General features: G+C 33.2%; 1 protein-coding gene across 1 annotated transcript; it reads left to right on the top strand.

Moving 5' to 3' along the window:
• Window positions 1-5233: 5233 nt before the first annotated feature.
• LOC133854810 (flowering-promoting factor 1-like protein 2) lies at window positions 5234-5760 on the top strand. Its single transcript, XM_062291078.1, has one exon. The coding sequence runs from the start codon at window positions 5285-5287 to the stop codon at window positions 5609-5611; it is 327 nt and encodes a 108-aa protein (XP_062147062.1). The 5' UTR covers window positions 5234-5284; the 3' UTR covers window positions 5612-5760.
• The last annotated feature ends 10533 nt before the right edge of the window (window positions 5761-16293 follow it).

Here is a 16293-nt window from a genome sequence, read left to right as displayed (position 1 = left end):
CTATGTCTCAATACAATTTAAACTTGAAAAAAAAAAAAATTTTACCATTTTAACTTGAAATGAAGAGGACCATACTCCTATTATTTGGCACAAAGACACTTAATAAAGGTGTGGTTAACTAAATTATTAGTGAATAAGTGCTCCACTAAATAAAGAATGAGAAAAAGAAATAACACTCGGAACGTCATATCATGTTGTCAAATGGAATGATTCTTCTTTTCTTCCAATTTGATGGCTTTGTCCTTAGCTTGATATCAATTCAAGTATCCTCACATATTTTAAGAAGGATTCTGAGTTTCAATCTCCTATAAATGCATCGTAGGTTGTAGCTATTATATATGCTTCCCGACATAGATTTTTCCTCAACGTACGTAGCTATATATGTTTCCAATCAGCCCATCTTCTTTTCCTCAAACAATCAACTTTCAACGCTTGGAGATACCAAAATTAATTGGAAGCATGTAATGTCAATTATATCCCCCACAAGCATGTATGTTTACACTTAATTGGGGTGTAGGCTTTGGATAAGGGTATATAATAAGAATTTGTATACATAAATATTATTGTATCATTTTTCGTAATTATGAAAAAAAAAATGAAAAGAAAGAAATTAAATCTCTATTTGATGACTTCTTGACTTGTACTCGATCATATTATATGGATTCTGTAATTAATAATCATTTTGTTTATTGTTAGAGGTGGTAATCAGTGCGAATTATGATAAGTAATTTTTCTGCAAGAGTAATATTATATAGGGATAACTTCATAAAATGGTATCGAATTATACGGCGTTTTGAAATACAGATACTGAACTAGCAAATGTCTCAAACTGGGGTATCCAAGTTTCCAAACGTCTCACTTAAGGGTACTTTGTTTAACAGCAAATCATATCGGAGTTACCTTTAAGTGAGACGTTTAAAAACTTGGATACTCCAGTTTGAGACATTTGCTAGCTTAGTACCCTTATCTCAAAACGACGTATAATTCAATACTATTTTGTGAAGTTATCCCTATTATATATTATATTTTTATGTTATAATTATTTTATAATATTGACGTGATAGTCTCAACTAATTCTTAATTTTTTTTTATTATTTTATTTTAAACAAAGATCAATCCAATGATTGCTTATAATTGACACGTCAGCATTGTGGGATAGTTGTAATATTAAAATGTTGTTATATAACATTACTCTTTCTACAACTATCCTACAATGCTAACGCGTAGAGCTGTAAATGAACAACTCCGTTCAATAATTCACTTGTATAAACTTGACTCTAATCTAAGTGTTGATTGATACAACCATTTTAGTATTGTGAGATGGTTGTGAGATAAAAATGTAGTATATAACATTGTAAAAAATTTTGAAACTTAATTGACACTACGTTCCTCATTATTTTTTTTTTTTTGGGCGAGGGGGTGGGGGGGGAACGTTCCTCCTAACTAGTTGTTTTTGATAAATAGTTCTTATTTGGTTAATTGCTAATTAAAGGAAGAGTCAAATTAACAAGAAAGTATTTGGTGCATTTTAATATTAATCAATAAAATCAATAATTAAATTTTCTTACTATTATGGTAATTATATAGTTGGTAAATGTAAATGTAAGGGAATTTCAATTTGCATTACCATCCCTCAATATACAATATAGATAGATATCAAAAGTCACCCATAGATTGTACAACAATATACTTAAAGAATATTGGGTGAGAAAAAGGTGTTTCTTTAATAAAGCTTTTGCTTTGCAGTATAGTTCAGACCCATATACAGCACATATGGTTGGACTGTTGTCTCTTAATTCTTAAGGATGATGTACTAGTGAATTTGCCGCCATCAATATATTGAAATAATATCAAATAAAAATATTCTCATATAGTCGGTCAATTCACCTTAAAGAGAGTTAGATATATATATATATATATATTCATATATATGTCACTCAACTTATACCGGCAAGTGATATTTCTATCTCTTAACTAATCTTAATTTGAAGTATTTATACGATCTTCTATATACATATCAAATATGCTATCATCCTTCAAAAAAAAAGAAGACTCATTCAATTAAACGAGTAAGATTTTTTAACTATAACTCTCTAATTTCGTATTGTTTTCAAGTTGAATTCATGAATCTTATCAAAACTTGAGACCCTTATAGTTATGAGTGCTAAGTCTCGTATTAACTCCTTATTAGATAATACCGGACTTTATAACTAGTTAGTTTAAAATAATAGCATAAATTTAACTTTAACCCTTTTCCTGAATCGATTGTTACACATGATTAGATGCGCAACTTTGCAGAAGCATGTATATATATATATATATATATATATATATATATATATATATATATATATATATATACTTAATGCATTTGTACCTCATATTAACAAAGTGTTTGTGTAAAAGTCGTGGTATGGTAGAGATTTGAATGTTTATCCATTTATCATGATCCTGGGTGGAGATACGACTTTCTTTGACATGTTATCTAAAGTTGAATCTCTATCCAAACCAAAAAAAATTCCAGGTGGAAATTATGGAGTCGGTAAAATGAAAAAACCTTATAAATATAAAGGATTATCGAAATCTCACAGGATTGTGATGGGTCTGCGACATTAGGATTTTATAGCATGCATAAAGAGGAACATACACAAACAAAAGCAGAACTTATGCTTGGGGATTGAATGCCTAAAGGCATACAAAGAAAGAAAGAAAGAAAGCTAGATCGAGAGATCTAGATTTGAATTGCGTACGTGTGTTCTTGCAGCTAGCTGAGAGCTTACTGGATTTTTGGTCATGATGGGGGAAATGGGAATAGAATCACTATTCAACTTCAAGACTGATCAAAAGTTGATCAGGACCACCATTGGCTCAAGTCAGCATTGCACGCGCACTGCATTCTATGTTGTCCTTGAATGACAATGATCACATTATTAATTTATAGTAATTAATTATAGTTATTTTTATGGACCATATCCTTGTAGTTGTAGTATTTGAGATTGATAAAATGCTTCGGCGGCTTGAAGGGAAGATCGTTGAATATATAACATAATTGGAACCAAATCCAAAAGTTTAAGTGGTAGTGTCTCTCACATTATAAACAATATGTATGTACATTTCGTGTATATATAGTAATGCTTGAGACATGTACGCACCCTAGCTAGGTTAGAATTTTTTTTTATTTTTTTTAGTTCAGTCTATTAAATTAAAATGAGTTCAAAACCCATGTAAGTTTCGATGTCGGCCTACCTAAATATTATTTAATTTAAAAAAAATTACTTTCTCTTAATCCATGAAATATATGATGCTGTCATGAAAAATGATAAAGTATGGACAACTACTATCCAAGAGGGTAGCAAAGGTTTCATGCTCACGAAAGATTTTGACAAGACGAGAAGTAAAAGGCCTTGTAGATGGTGGACCAGATAGCCCATGTGATGCCATGTGGGAAACATCGCATTTTTACGCCATAAAATATCATGAACTTGTAAGCACAAGGGAAAAACCATATGCCAGTCAGAAACGAAGCCTATAGGCTATAGCTAGCGATGGAGCTGGAGGTGGTCCTTTTGACAATTAAGCTACGTACTCAAAAGGCCTCAATCAATATTTATCAATTGACTCACATGATCATATCAAAAAGTCTTCTCATTTTGTTCTATAAACGAATCGTGGGATGCCAATTTCTCTCTCTCTCACGCGCGCCCACACATACATACCTTTTTTTTATTTATTTTTTATTATTTACTTTATCTCTAAAAAAAATTGAACAAATCCTATCCACAAATTATAGTTAAAGTTTCTTCATATACAACATCATACAAACATGAGGAATGCTAGAGTATTTCTTTGTATTTTTCAGGTGTTCTCTTAGAATGATATAAATGTAATTTTTTTGATTAAAAAATTACATAAGTGCCATCCAAAAGGACATAGATGTAATTTTTTAATTACATCTATACCATTCTAAGAGAGTATCAGGAGAACACTGTAAGTTGTTCTAACATTTTTTTAGTTCTACCTATTTTAGAAGACAGAATTTTGATGTGACAAAAAAAATATTTTTAAGAAAATTAACTTTTTCAAATGAGGTCATATATCTTTTTTAAGTTTTGAATTTGGCTTGATAAGTTGAATACTATGTGAACGGCGACAACAAGATTCAAATTTTAAGATCTTTATTTTATTATTAAATTAATTATTGCTAATTTTAAAAGTTTATGCTAGCTAATAAAAATAGATAAATTTAATTATTTAATTTATATTTTAATACGCCTAAAATATATATTAATATTCTGCTTATGGGTATTTTATCTTAAGATCGATGTGATGTGATTATACCTTTATCTTTTACATTTGTTCTTGTGTTTTTTGTTATCTTATATAACAGAAATATTGCGTAATACATTCCCAACGTGCGTTGGTGTTTGTGTATATATATATATCCAGCACCTCACAAAATGATAGATTAATTGTTAAGGGCGGCCGCCTCGCTAGCTTCATGGCGAAGTAATCTTTAAATGGATCCATGAATGAATATATTAATCGAAAATTTGGGTCACTTCAGTACCATTCCTAAGTAGACATGACAGGGCATAAATTAAATAACCTTTTTTTTTTTTCTTTTTTCCTGGTCTGGGGCCTCATTCTCAGAACCACAAACTGGAACATTCTGAAATTGATCTCAGTACATGCAACAGCAAGTGACTAAAAATGCCTTTAAGGTTTTTAGCTAGCCTAGGGTTTATCAATGTCATATCCCACCGATGTGGGAGTACCCCACAAAAAGAAAACCCTTTCAGCCACCAAACCCACCAACATCTCTCAAGAACAAGAACCAATTGGCTACAAGTATCTCCCCATGCATGCCACTCCCTTCACGTGGACAGCTCGTGATGTAAGTAGGTGTAACTTCTTTTTATTATTTGACTTGTTCAATATTTTTTTCTTTCCCCCTTACTATAAAACCAGGGTCCCAATACAAGATTCCCCATTGGAAAAGGTTGCAGAAACACAAAATATTCTTCCAAAGGATGGTACCCCTGTGCCCTAAATTACACCCTATCAGCATCCCTGTACCCTCCTATTTAAAAACATTTTGGACCCACTGTATCTAGATTCTCTACCAAAGCCAAACATTCCCACTCCCAAGAGTATTTTACTCTTGTTTTATCAGTCCCATCACCCATATATATACCCCTCCCTCCCTTTCCATCTTCCTCACCAATTAAACCACTACCTTTCTTCTCCCAACAGAATTAAACACCCAGAAAAAAGGAAAAAAAAAATGTCAGGTGTTTTGCGTTTCGACCCAGATGGCGTTTTTCACCTAGCGGAGGGCTCTTCCCATGGTGGTAGTAGTTCGAGGAAAAGGCAAGTTTTGGTGTACTTGCCGACCGGCCAGGTGGTCTCATCGTACTCCTCGCTTGAGCAAATGCTGACGGGGTTAGGTTGGGAGAGATACTACAGAGGCGACCCTAACTTCTTTCAATTCCACAAGCATTCTTCCATCGACCTAATCTCTCTCCCTAGAGAATTCTCCAAGTTCGGCTCCATTCAAATGTTCGATATTGTTCTTAAAAACTCCGATACCTTCCGTGTCCGAGACATGTGAGTCCGTACGTCTGTTTGTCTGTCTGTCTCTCAACATATCATGCATGTGTTTCTCTCGTGTACGTGAGTTGTTGTCGGTTGTTGTTTGTGGTTTCTGGCTCCTGTGTTCTTGTTTAGTATTTTAATAAATTTAGTAGAAAGTTGGTGTCTTGTCTGTGCGTGGTACGTAACTAATTTTGTAATTAATGCTTTTGCAAGTTCGTTAATATGAGTGTGGCTTTGTAATATGTTGTAATATTAATGCAAAATGCATGTCATGGGGATTTCACGTCAGCTTGACAGACTTGTTATTTATCTTCCTTCCCTTCACTTACTTCCATATTTGGCCTCCAAAAGGACAGCTTTTTTACTTTTTTTTTTTTTTTGAAAGTATTAACCATTAACCCAAAACACACGAAATACTAAAAAAAAATTACTTTTATCTTCCAGTCCCGTCACAATCGAAAGCAAAAATCACCCACTAAAAGGTTTTACAAAAGGAAAGCATTATGCTTGTGCCATATCAGCAAACTGATCAGTTTGGTGTGTGTTTCTAATGAAGTGACAGTCGGCGCTTTAGCAACAATGATCTAGAGGTTAATGATAATAATTATAACGAAAGGAAGTGATGATGTGAGAGTGGTTAAAAGCATTGTTTTGAGAGGCATTCGTCACGCTAGCCTGTAAAATTGCACAGCAGCCCATCTGATCACAAAGGGACGCCTATCTGCCTAATTAAGTATGTAGAAATTGGTTGAAAATACCCGGACGTACAACATTCAAAAGAGTAAATAAGTAAAAAAAAAAAAAAAAAAAAAAAAAAAGGAAAAGAATGAATAATGCTTTATACACATGCACTACTATTTCCTTTTAATAAAAATTAATTTAAAGATAGATTGACAGTGCCATATCAGTGTAGTGGAATATGCTCTCTCCCTTTATATAGCGTTATGATAAAAGAATAAGGAAACAATGAAACAAAAACCAAGCCATATTAATTTTAGGAGCAACAATTGAATATAGTGTTAGAAATCTTCAACATATTGCTTAAACTAACTTGCGCAGCGGAAAACAAATAAGACAGGGATCTAGGCTTACCTCTAGCCATCTTTGCTTAAGCGCTTCCACGATCTATCTAAAGAACAAGAAAAAGTTATCTGAGGGATCTTCTAACCTATGTCTATGACCGAATTGCCGTACTGATGGTGTACACAGGCTATTAATTTATAAGCTAGGTCAGGGACCCTCAAATATGGTAAATACCGTATTGTTCCTCCCATCAAGGAAACAATATTATTAATTGATTTTAAATCAATTAAAACGATTCCATTACGGTAATTTAATTAATTAAATTACCTAACCGTAATACCGTATATACTATTTATTTATTAAATATTTATAAATACTTCTTTATGTGGCATATAGGCCATATATGGAGATAATATCTTACATATAGACCCACAAGATCCTTAATCTCTTGTAAAGCCCATGAGATCCCCACTCATCTAAAATCAATAATTTAATTTTGATCCATCTATGAGGATGAGCTTTAATATTGGAGAGACTTTTTTTTTGGGGTTCACTCTCTTTTGATCACTTAAAGCTAGCATTCTATCATATATCCTCTTGTTAGGAGAGAGAGATCGAGAGAGAGGATGATAGATCATAGATAGATATGATATAGATCCATTAGAATGACTTAATACAATCATATATAATGAGTGGAGTAGTAATTGTAAGACAGGCCGGCGTCGTAATTTAGAGGGACCCATGTATACAGAAAGAGGGAGAGAGGATGGGGGGTTCACGTGAAGCAGATGGTGACAGTTTATATATCACAAATGACCCAAGCTCAGATCGATTGACACTTTTCCAAATGGTGATGTGTGATGAATTGACCCACTTTCTCTAGTGTGCAGTGGCCATGCACGTGGCACACATCCTTTAATTCTCTACATGAAGGCAAAATTTATTTATATAAATTGACCTAAAGCTTCACCTACGTACGTGAACGTGTGTATGTGTGACCACATTGCTTTGTTGGAGATACCGTGAAAAGCCTGGCTGCACATGAAACCTTGAAAAGCTAGATATGGCATTGCCATGCTTCTTTGTCTGCATTAACAAAGGCTCTCAAAGCTTTGGTAGCTGGCTGCAGAATCACATGTAGTAGTCCTATCCAGCAATTTGTAAGAGATCGAGTTCATATAGAGCCATTGGACTAAATAAAGTTTGAACTGTTTGACTATTTATTCGGACCGATAGGTCATGTCCAAATAATAATGCAGGAGAAGACAAATGTTAATGTTTGTTTATTTTTAGTTTTCTTTTCTCAATTAGGATTTTATTTTTATTTTTTTCATTTTCCTTGTTAAATTAGAAGGAGATCTTGGTCTATACTGTTGGAAATAATTTTGGATGGTGCACAAAGTTCTTATTGAAATAAAGTAATATCAATATGAAAATTAACAATTAAATAAATAATTGTTAAACAAATAATTGATTGAAAAATTATTGTTGATACTAGACTAAATTGATCCGAAATAATAATAATAATAAAATAAATACTGTACAAGAGATTAAAATTAAATTAAGGAAAGATCTCACAATGCTATAGAATCACGCAAGAGCGTTGTCCTTAAAGGTTGATTCGTGCCTCCCGGAGTGTATAACTCGGTGTGATCGGATCTCTTGATACGCAACCTCCCAGGATTAGACTATAGCATCTATCTTCGTTAAGGATACACTTCCAATAACAAAGATCAAATAGAACAACCCTTTGATCAAAGTGGATGGGGCACTTTAGAATATTTTTCTTGTAGAAAAGCTAATAATATAACAATAGCTTTATGGCTTAAAACCAAATTCACGTTGAAATATATGAATGCACGCTAGAAAAATATGTTAGAGGTTTTAGCCAAAGGAAGAAGATAGTTCTCAAATGCATTGGGAACTCAATTTATATAAACGGTCAAAAGATGTTAGCACTATAGATTTTATTTTAAGGCTCATGAATGACAAACGGTCATAAGACTCATAACTATTAACCGTTACAAATCAAAAGTAATAAACTTTAATAATGACAAAATGTTTGAAGATTAAAAATCCATAAAAACAATTTTTTTAATAACCAACGGTTACAAAATAAAAACTCATAAATATATATTTTAATAAATCAATTTTTTTCTTTGCCATAAAAACTCATGAATATATTTTAATACCAAATGGTAAAACATTTAAAGATGGCTAAAAATGAAATAATGTTTGTAACACACATATTACAACATATACATGGGATACACTCAATGAAACAATTCAATTATAAAGTATCAATTAAAATTCAAAATCTTTCACAGTTATTTTTCTATTAATTTGTATGCTTATTTGGGGCAACTATAATTTTTCTTTTTTTTATTTGTTATTTTCTTTCTTCTTGAATTTATTTTTTAATTTTTAAATCTTAATTTCTGTTGCTATCAGAACAATCTTAGGTCTATCGGGTGCCAAATAATTTGAACAAAATATTGCTGGAATTCTTCATTGAAATTTTGCGCAAGAGTAAACCTGCACCGCACAAGGAAGTTGATTGTCGGCATCCAATTGGACTCATGTCTCCGGCCAATTTGACATGTGGAAACCCCCGTACAAGGGTTAAGCCCAAACGGGCCGGGCTGCCTTTTAACATTCGTACGTACTTGGAATGTGTAAAATTTTAAATCCCATAGTAAAATTAATAATTACACTATTGTACTATTGATTTGAGTTTTAAATAAAATAATTTCGTTTTTTTTAAATAAAAATTATTTTTTTTTTCGAATTTATAGGGGTATTTTTGTTAATTTTATTAAAAAAAAAATTCTTATGTTATTTCTATCTTTTTGCTGGCATTGGGGTATATGAACTTTTTTCTTCATTTTAATTATCCGCTTGTAAAATCCCATAGTACTATTTTTTAAGGTAAGAGAAACGGCTTACTTCTAATGAAAAAAATTATCGGAGATTGTGCAAAAATAAATGGTGGAGATTAATTTTAAGATTGTGGGAGTACAATTATTTTTTCACTAGCTAGAAACAATCTCTCAGGTTTATTTTTGCTCGTGAGGATCTCCAATAATTTTTTTCATAGGAAGCAAGCCAAACTCAATAAGAGTTTTGAGTATTATATAATATTTATTATTGAATTTTTTACTCAGCCTTGTGGCATCTAAATTTAAGATGAATTAGTTTTTTACACCATGAACTTTTAAAATGACTTTTGTTATACTTAAAAGTTTTCACTATATTTAATAGATTAATACTCGATCTGTGTACGTATGATGCCTCACCCTATCATGCATGTGACATGCATGCAGGATATTTTTTTTCCTCTTATTTTGATTTTTTATTAGAAGCTTCTCATTTTTCCATTAATTTTTTCAGAGAAAATTATTGTTATGGAATTAATTAATCATAAATTAAAGAGTATTGTTTTATTGGTCGTGGACATTAACGCCTTGGAATAAGTTTTGATAGGAAGAATTGTCGTAAATTGTCAAGACTACCATGATATTTAAAGAAATACCTTAATTTATACATTATGAGGTGGTATTAAATATCAAAATTTTGATACAAATAATGTATAATGTTGCAACTAATAATTAATATTTGAAGTAAAATATCAAGTTAGCCCCTGGCCTGTGGTTTGGATTGCTATCAATTTAATTGGCACCTTAATTGGGTTATCAATTTTATCAAATGGACTTTAATTCTTTAATCTTAATTAGATCGATCCTAAAGCCTATATTTACGCTTCCACCCTCTATTATTTGGATGTAACATTACAATGCCAAATTGCCAATCAATAGTTGCTTGTTTGATATCTTTCGCTTGAGTCTCATGTTTAGTTGTCAAGGCTTGGCCTACACCGTACCCTATTAGTAGGCCAAGCCTTGACACTATCAGATATCTTCAAATAATTAACACTATCAGAATTACGATTACCTAAACTCTCTCCTTTAAAGAAATTTTCAGGTATCTTCAACCATTTTCTAGCATTACTACATCAACATGTGATTGTCATATCAAAATTATGGGATAATTGTAGGATAAAAATGTAATTTTTAGCATTATTAAAATAAATATTATCAATTAATATCAAGATGAATTTAATAATCACAAATTTATACATAAAAATATTGTTTCATGGTTTATCTAATAATTATATGATTTGCCCAATATTAAGAGACTAATTATCCACGGGTCTTACCATCTTATATATATTATAATTAATTAGGAGTTATAAAGGCATTGCAGGGATCTTGTTAATTAAGTTCCGACATGAATACGTGTTGAGTTCCATATTGGGTATGTTTAATTGGTGGAATTAGGTTATATAAGTGATTTTAAAAAGTCTAATAATAACTAATACTTTTAAGGTTATATCTAGCAAATATGTGATTAGTGTTTTCTAGTGCTTTCTTAAATAATCATTAAGAGTATCAGAATCTTATTGAGTGGAGAAGATTAGAGCACCTTTGTAAAATATGGTTGCATGAAAAAGTGATTAAGATGAGGGAGCTACAACTGTAACTTAATTTTATATCCCTAAATTCATGCATTATGTTCTATGAAAATTATTTCAACACCTTTAATTAAAGCGTTTCATAGTTATCTCAGTTTGTAACTATTTTACGAACAAAATTTTGTTTTGTTCCATGATATTATGACGTATATTTCAAATTTTAAATGATATGACAATATATATATATATATATTATTTTTTGACCAAAAAATTGTTCATCTCTATTAAATTGAAATAGGGCTGATTTTTTTTTTACAAAACTTGTGAACCCAACCTGAACCTAACAGAAAATTAGCAGATTAGAACAAGGGATTTGACCTGTTTAATTTATGGTAGACCTATATAATCTTATACTCATACTTCGACATGACCCGAATCCGACACACAATATAAGAGCTAGAAATTGTTGACATGACCAGCAAATCTGACACGAATTCAATGAGAAATTAGCGGTTTAGAGTTTAAAAATCTTACCCATTTAATTAAATGAGTCGTATTAAAGTTGATCTATATAGTTTATATATAAATTATACTATATCTCAATACAATTCAAACTTGACAAAAAAAAAAAAAAATTACCATTTTAACTTGAAATGAAGAGGATCATATTCTTATTATTTGGCACAAAGACACTTATAAATTAAGGTATGGTTAACTAAATTATTAGTGAATAAGTGCTCCACTAAATAAGGAATGAGAAAAAGAAATAACACTCGGAACGTCATATCATGGTTGTCAAATGGAATGATTCTTCTTTTCTTCCAATTTGATGGCTTTGTCCTTAGCTTTGATATCAATTCAAGTATTTTAAGAAGGATTCTGAGTTTCAATCTCCTATAAATGCACCGTAGGTTGTAGCTATTATATATGCTTCCCGACATAGATTTTTCCTCAACGTACGTAGCTATATATGTTTCCAATCAGCCCATTTTCTTTTCCTCAAACAATCAACTTTCAACGCTTGGAGATACCAAAATTAATTGGAAGCTTGTAATGTCAATTATAGCCCCCACAAGCATGTATGTTTACACTTAATTGGGGTGTAGGCTTTGGATAAGGGTATATAATGGGCATATAGATTTATATTGGCATTATAGTGCGTGACCATGAGATCGAGAGTAGTTTCCTATGTTGATAGTTATTACTAATCCAGGATATGCCTGCTTTAGAACACATTTAACTTTAGCATTATTCCTCTAATGTTGCTTTCTGTGCATGACTAAAATAAATTACGTGTTGATGAGTACATATACCTCCAGCTTAATTAAATTAATTAAACTAATACACTTAGTATAATATCATTTACATTACTTTATGTAATTAATTAGTTCTATTAAAAACATAATGGGGTACATATCCAGCAAGGAAAGGCCGAAACGGCGAACCCCTTCGGGAATAAAACAGGAAAAAAAAAGAAAAAAAAGAAAAAAAAAGAAAAGGAAAAGGTGATGCAGGGAGATCCGAGTCAAATGATGTTGAGCTGTCAGATTGCACATTGATGGCGCTGAATTACTTGGAGCGGGCAGATCAGCGCAAGATTGACAAGAAATCGTGATATGGCCTAATTGGGTCAATTTTTGAGTGCGCGACAGTATTTTAGCCATAACTTTGGCTACGAGTGTGTGATTCGCGCTTATGACCCTAATTCAGAAAGCTCTCTTTGGCGCTCACGTCGTGGCCGCCCACCTACGCTCGGTGCGCCTCGTTTCAAGCTCACAATCCGCTATTTTCCCTTTAAAAAAACCTAATTTTAGATATATATATATATATGGGAAAAAGACACTTTGCCCCCCTGTTTTATCCACGGTCTGGCGATGTACCCCCCAATGTACCAAAATTGTTAGATGACCCTCCCGAACTTGCCAACGTGTGGCAAAATTTTCCTTCTATCCACTTACCCGTCAATTTAAACGGAAATTTGGTCACATACATTGCACGTGACCTTTTAAGCATAAATCATTCCCAAATTGCCCATCTGAAAAACGCATCGTTTCAATATTATACATCTGAAGACTCTGAACCGGCCAAAATCGACATGTACTAGCTAAAAAAGAACAGAACCGGCCGCTGAAAAAGAACAGAACCAGAACCGGCCAAAACTCGCTGGTAAACGCCGAAACCATCTAAAATCTCACCGGAAAAAATGAATTTGACTGAAGCATGCCAAAAGATACCAATGCTAGTTGAAAGTCACTAGAAAAAATAAACATCAATCGAAAACTCGCTGGAAAATACCAACACTGGTCAAAAATCGCCACTCTAAACATCGTCATTTTGGTAGACGACAATTTCCTCGTGCGTGTCACCGATCGCTAGACAAGCGCGGATAGGGATTGAAATGATGAGATTTCCACGGTTTTGTTTTTGTTCGTCCTAGCTTTTAGCTTTTTAATCGCTTCTCCACTGAAGCTAAAGATTCTTTCACTCAACGGCTCGTTGACGGAGAAGGAGACCTTGGGACCGCCCTTTGGTAATTTCAGCACCATCGGCGAAATCAACCGAGAGTTCCAGGTAAAGTTCAGTTGCTTCGAGATGCTTTTCACCCCGCGAGACTTCTCGGCGAAGGTGTTGAAGAAGTTCCAAAATGAAGTGCCGTAGGCGAGCTCTGTGACCTGGACGGTCAAGATGGGCTTGAAATGTCGCGAATGAACAAATTGGTGGCAATGGCGTGGATAAACTCCGCTCTGTCGTCGTTGCATGTGATGTACACGTAGCCATTGGAGTCGGTCCTTATGCGTACACTCTCCCTCTTTTCTTTGTCTGAAACATCACTGCATGCATTTGCTTTGCTTAATTGGTTTGTTCGGTAGAAAGGTGTGAACAATCTTTAAAGGTCTTTGCAGTGGTCCTGAGGCTGAGGCCATGAATGTGGGAAGAACTGTCTTTAGAAGGCTTTTCAATTCATCATGGCTGATAAGAAGCTGGTCTTTGGAGATTTGATGCTGACTATTTATCTTCCAAGAATCCTCCTCCAATGCTTCTCGCTCCACTTTCTCTTCGTGGGTCCTTCCCATATTCCTTGTTCTATCACTTCCCGCGTGCATTCAAACACCAAAGCACTCTGAAACCCGCTACAACGTTTCATAAGGTAATCACACTTTGTAATTCTTTTTATGCAAAACCATGTTTTTCTCAGAATAAATTTAGCTGGTTTTAGTAACACCGCCGTATCCCATGCGTTCAACGAATTTTCAGTCCCAGAAAATGAAGAAAATTCAAAGGGAGTTGATTTCCTCCATATCATGGAAGAGCGTGGGATAGGTGGTAATTCTGAGCCCGATTTGGGATAGATTTTTGGCAGCCTCCTTATTTTATTCTGTATTTCATTTTATTAGGGTTTTGCTATTTTTGGTAAAATCCTACTAAAAGTTGAATTTTTAGTTAGATTAGCCCGGCTTGTGGGCGTTTTCCAGCATCACTAATTATTGATAATTTTATTGAAGTTCAGAGATTATCTCTGCATTTTTGGGAAAATTTTCTTTGTTTTTTTTTCCTTGCAAACTGCCTATTGAATAGCCTACAAAATAATCACTATTTTGTCCGGCGTCAAAAGGTTTCCACCTCTCTCTTCCCCAATTTTTTTTTTAACGAAACATATTATTACAATATCTATCATAGATAGAAATCGAAATTTCTACTACGTACACTTGATTTATAACATGGGTTGCTGCTTCTATAATTTTCTTTCCTTTTAACACGATAAATTTGTCAATATTGCACATGCCACCCGCAGACTCGACACATCTTCATATCTGATCCCATCCATAATACCATCAAATTTACTCCAGTTTCTATCTGTTGCAACCACAACATTCACAATCTGCACAACATCTCTGGCCTCCAAGTATAATCTCCTATAGTCCCAAGTCACGGCTGAACTCTACTACAAGAAACACCACTAATGCTTCATGAATATTGATGATAGCTCGGGATCAACCGGCTACACGTGGATTTTAATATTTATAAGTTTACTACTCGCAATAGTACGAATCGGTTGTACTATAGTAAGGGTGATCGAACCACAGAGATTATTGGATGTTTTGCGTAATGGAATATCTAAAGAGCGTATCTAACTTAATTTATCAACAAAATTAAAAACAAAAGTTGTAGAATTGAAGCTACAACGATAAAGTGAAAGAAATGGAAACGGAAATGAAATTAACTTAAAAGAAAACTTAGGGTGTTGATTATATCCAATCCTCAACCTATGCAATGCTTAAAGTCTATATGGATCTTCCTAACATGCTTGATATGAGCGCGTAATGGGCGTCAACCACTACGACGACCTCGACATGAAAATACTTTCGTTAAGACGTAATCATAAAGCACCTAGATTTACGTTAATCAACTCCACGTAAAGATTAAACTATAATTGAAAAACATTTTACTCTACCGAAGGTGTGGAGTGACTAACGTGCCCTAGCTTACTACTCTATAACACATCCTAATAAGTATACACAATACACGAAAACCCTAATTAGGCCACAATGATAAGATATCAAGTTTCACACCAAATCGTTCCACATAAAATTAAACTACAATTGAAAGACAATTAGACTACCAAAGGGATGAAATGATTGGTGTTCCCTAGCATACCCTATAAGGTAACTCTAATGAGAAATCATACATCATGTCAAATAGCACCATTGAAAAAGACATCGTTCTTGTTTCCAAGAACGTTGGTTTTACTCAAGACTTCAAGGAAAACTCATAGACAAGTTAAACTCTTTTTCATGAATAAATTTGATTGGAATCTTGATACCAAAACCTTTTAGCATGGGTTTTGATATCCTCTAGCCCTCAACAATCATCAAACATCTAAAGAAAATCCTAAGAACATCAAGAACACTACATGATTTTGGATAGGACTTGGATCAAACCCTAAGGACTAAATTAGCTAGACATGAATTGAATCTAAGTTAAGCATAAATTTAAAGGAAAGCAGTAAAGAAACAAGAAAGAAACGAATTAAAAACAACTATATTAAACTTAAAGAAAATCGGATTACAAGAAAGAAAGAAAATGAAGAACAAGCTAAACTAGAACTTGAAATTAAGGAAAGGGGACAAGCTCTCTGGAACTAAGCCCAGAAATCGTGCACTAAAGGAAACTAAAAACGCAAGGAATTGAAGTGATACATCTGA

Source organism: Alnus glutinosa, chromosome 13, assembly GCF_958979055.1.
Source record: "Alnus glutinosa chromosome 13, dhAlnGlut1.1, whole genome shotgun sequence".
Taxonomy (NCBI): domain Eukaryota; kingdom Viridiplantae; phylum Streptophyta; class Magnoliopsida; order Fagales; family Betulaceae; genus Alnus; species Alnus glutinosa.
The sequence above is the reverse complement of the archived record's forward strand: the minus strand, read 5'-3'. Positions and strand labels throughout refer to the sequence as shown.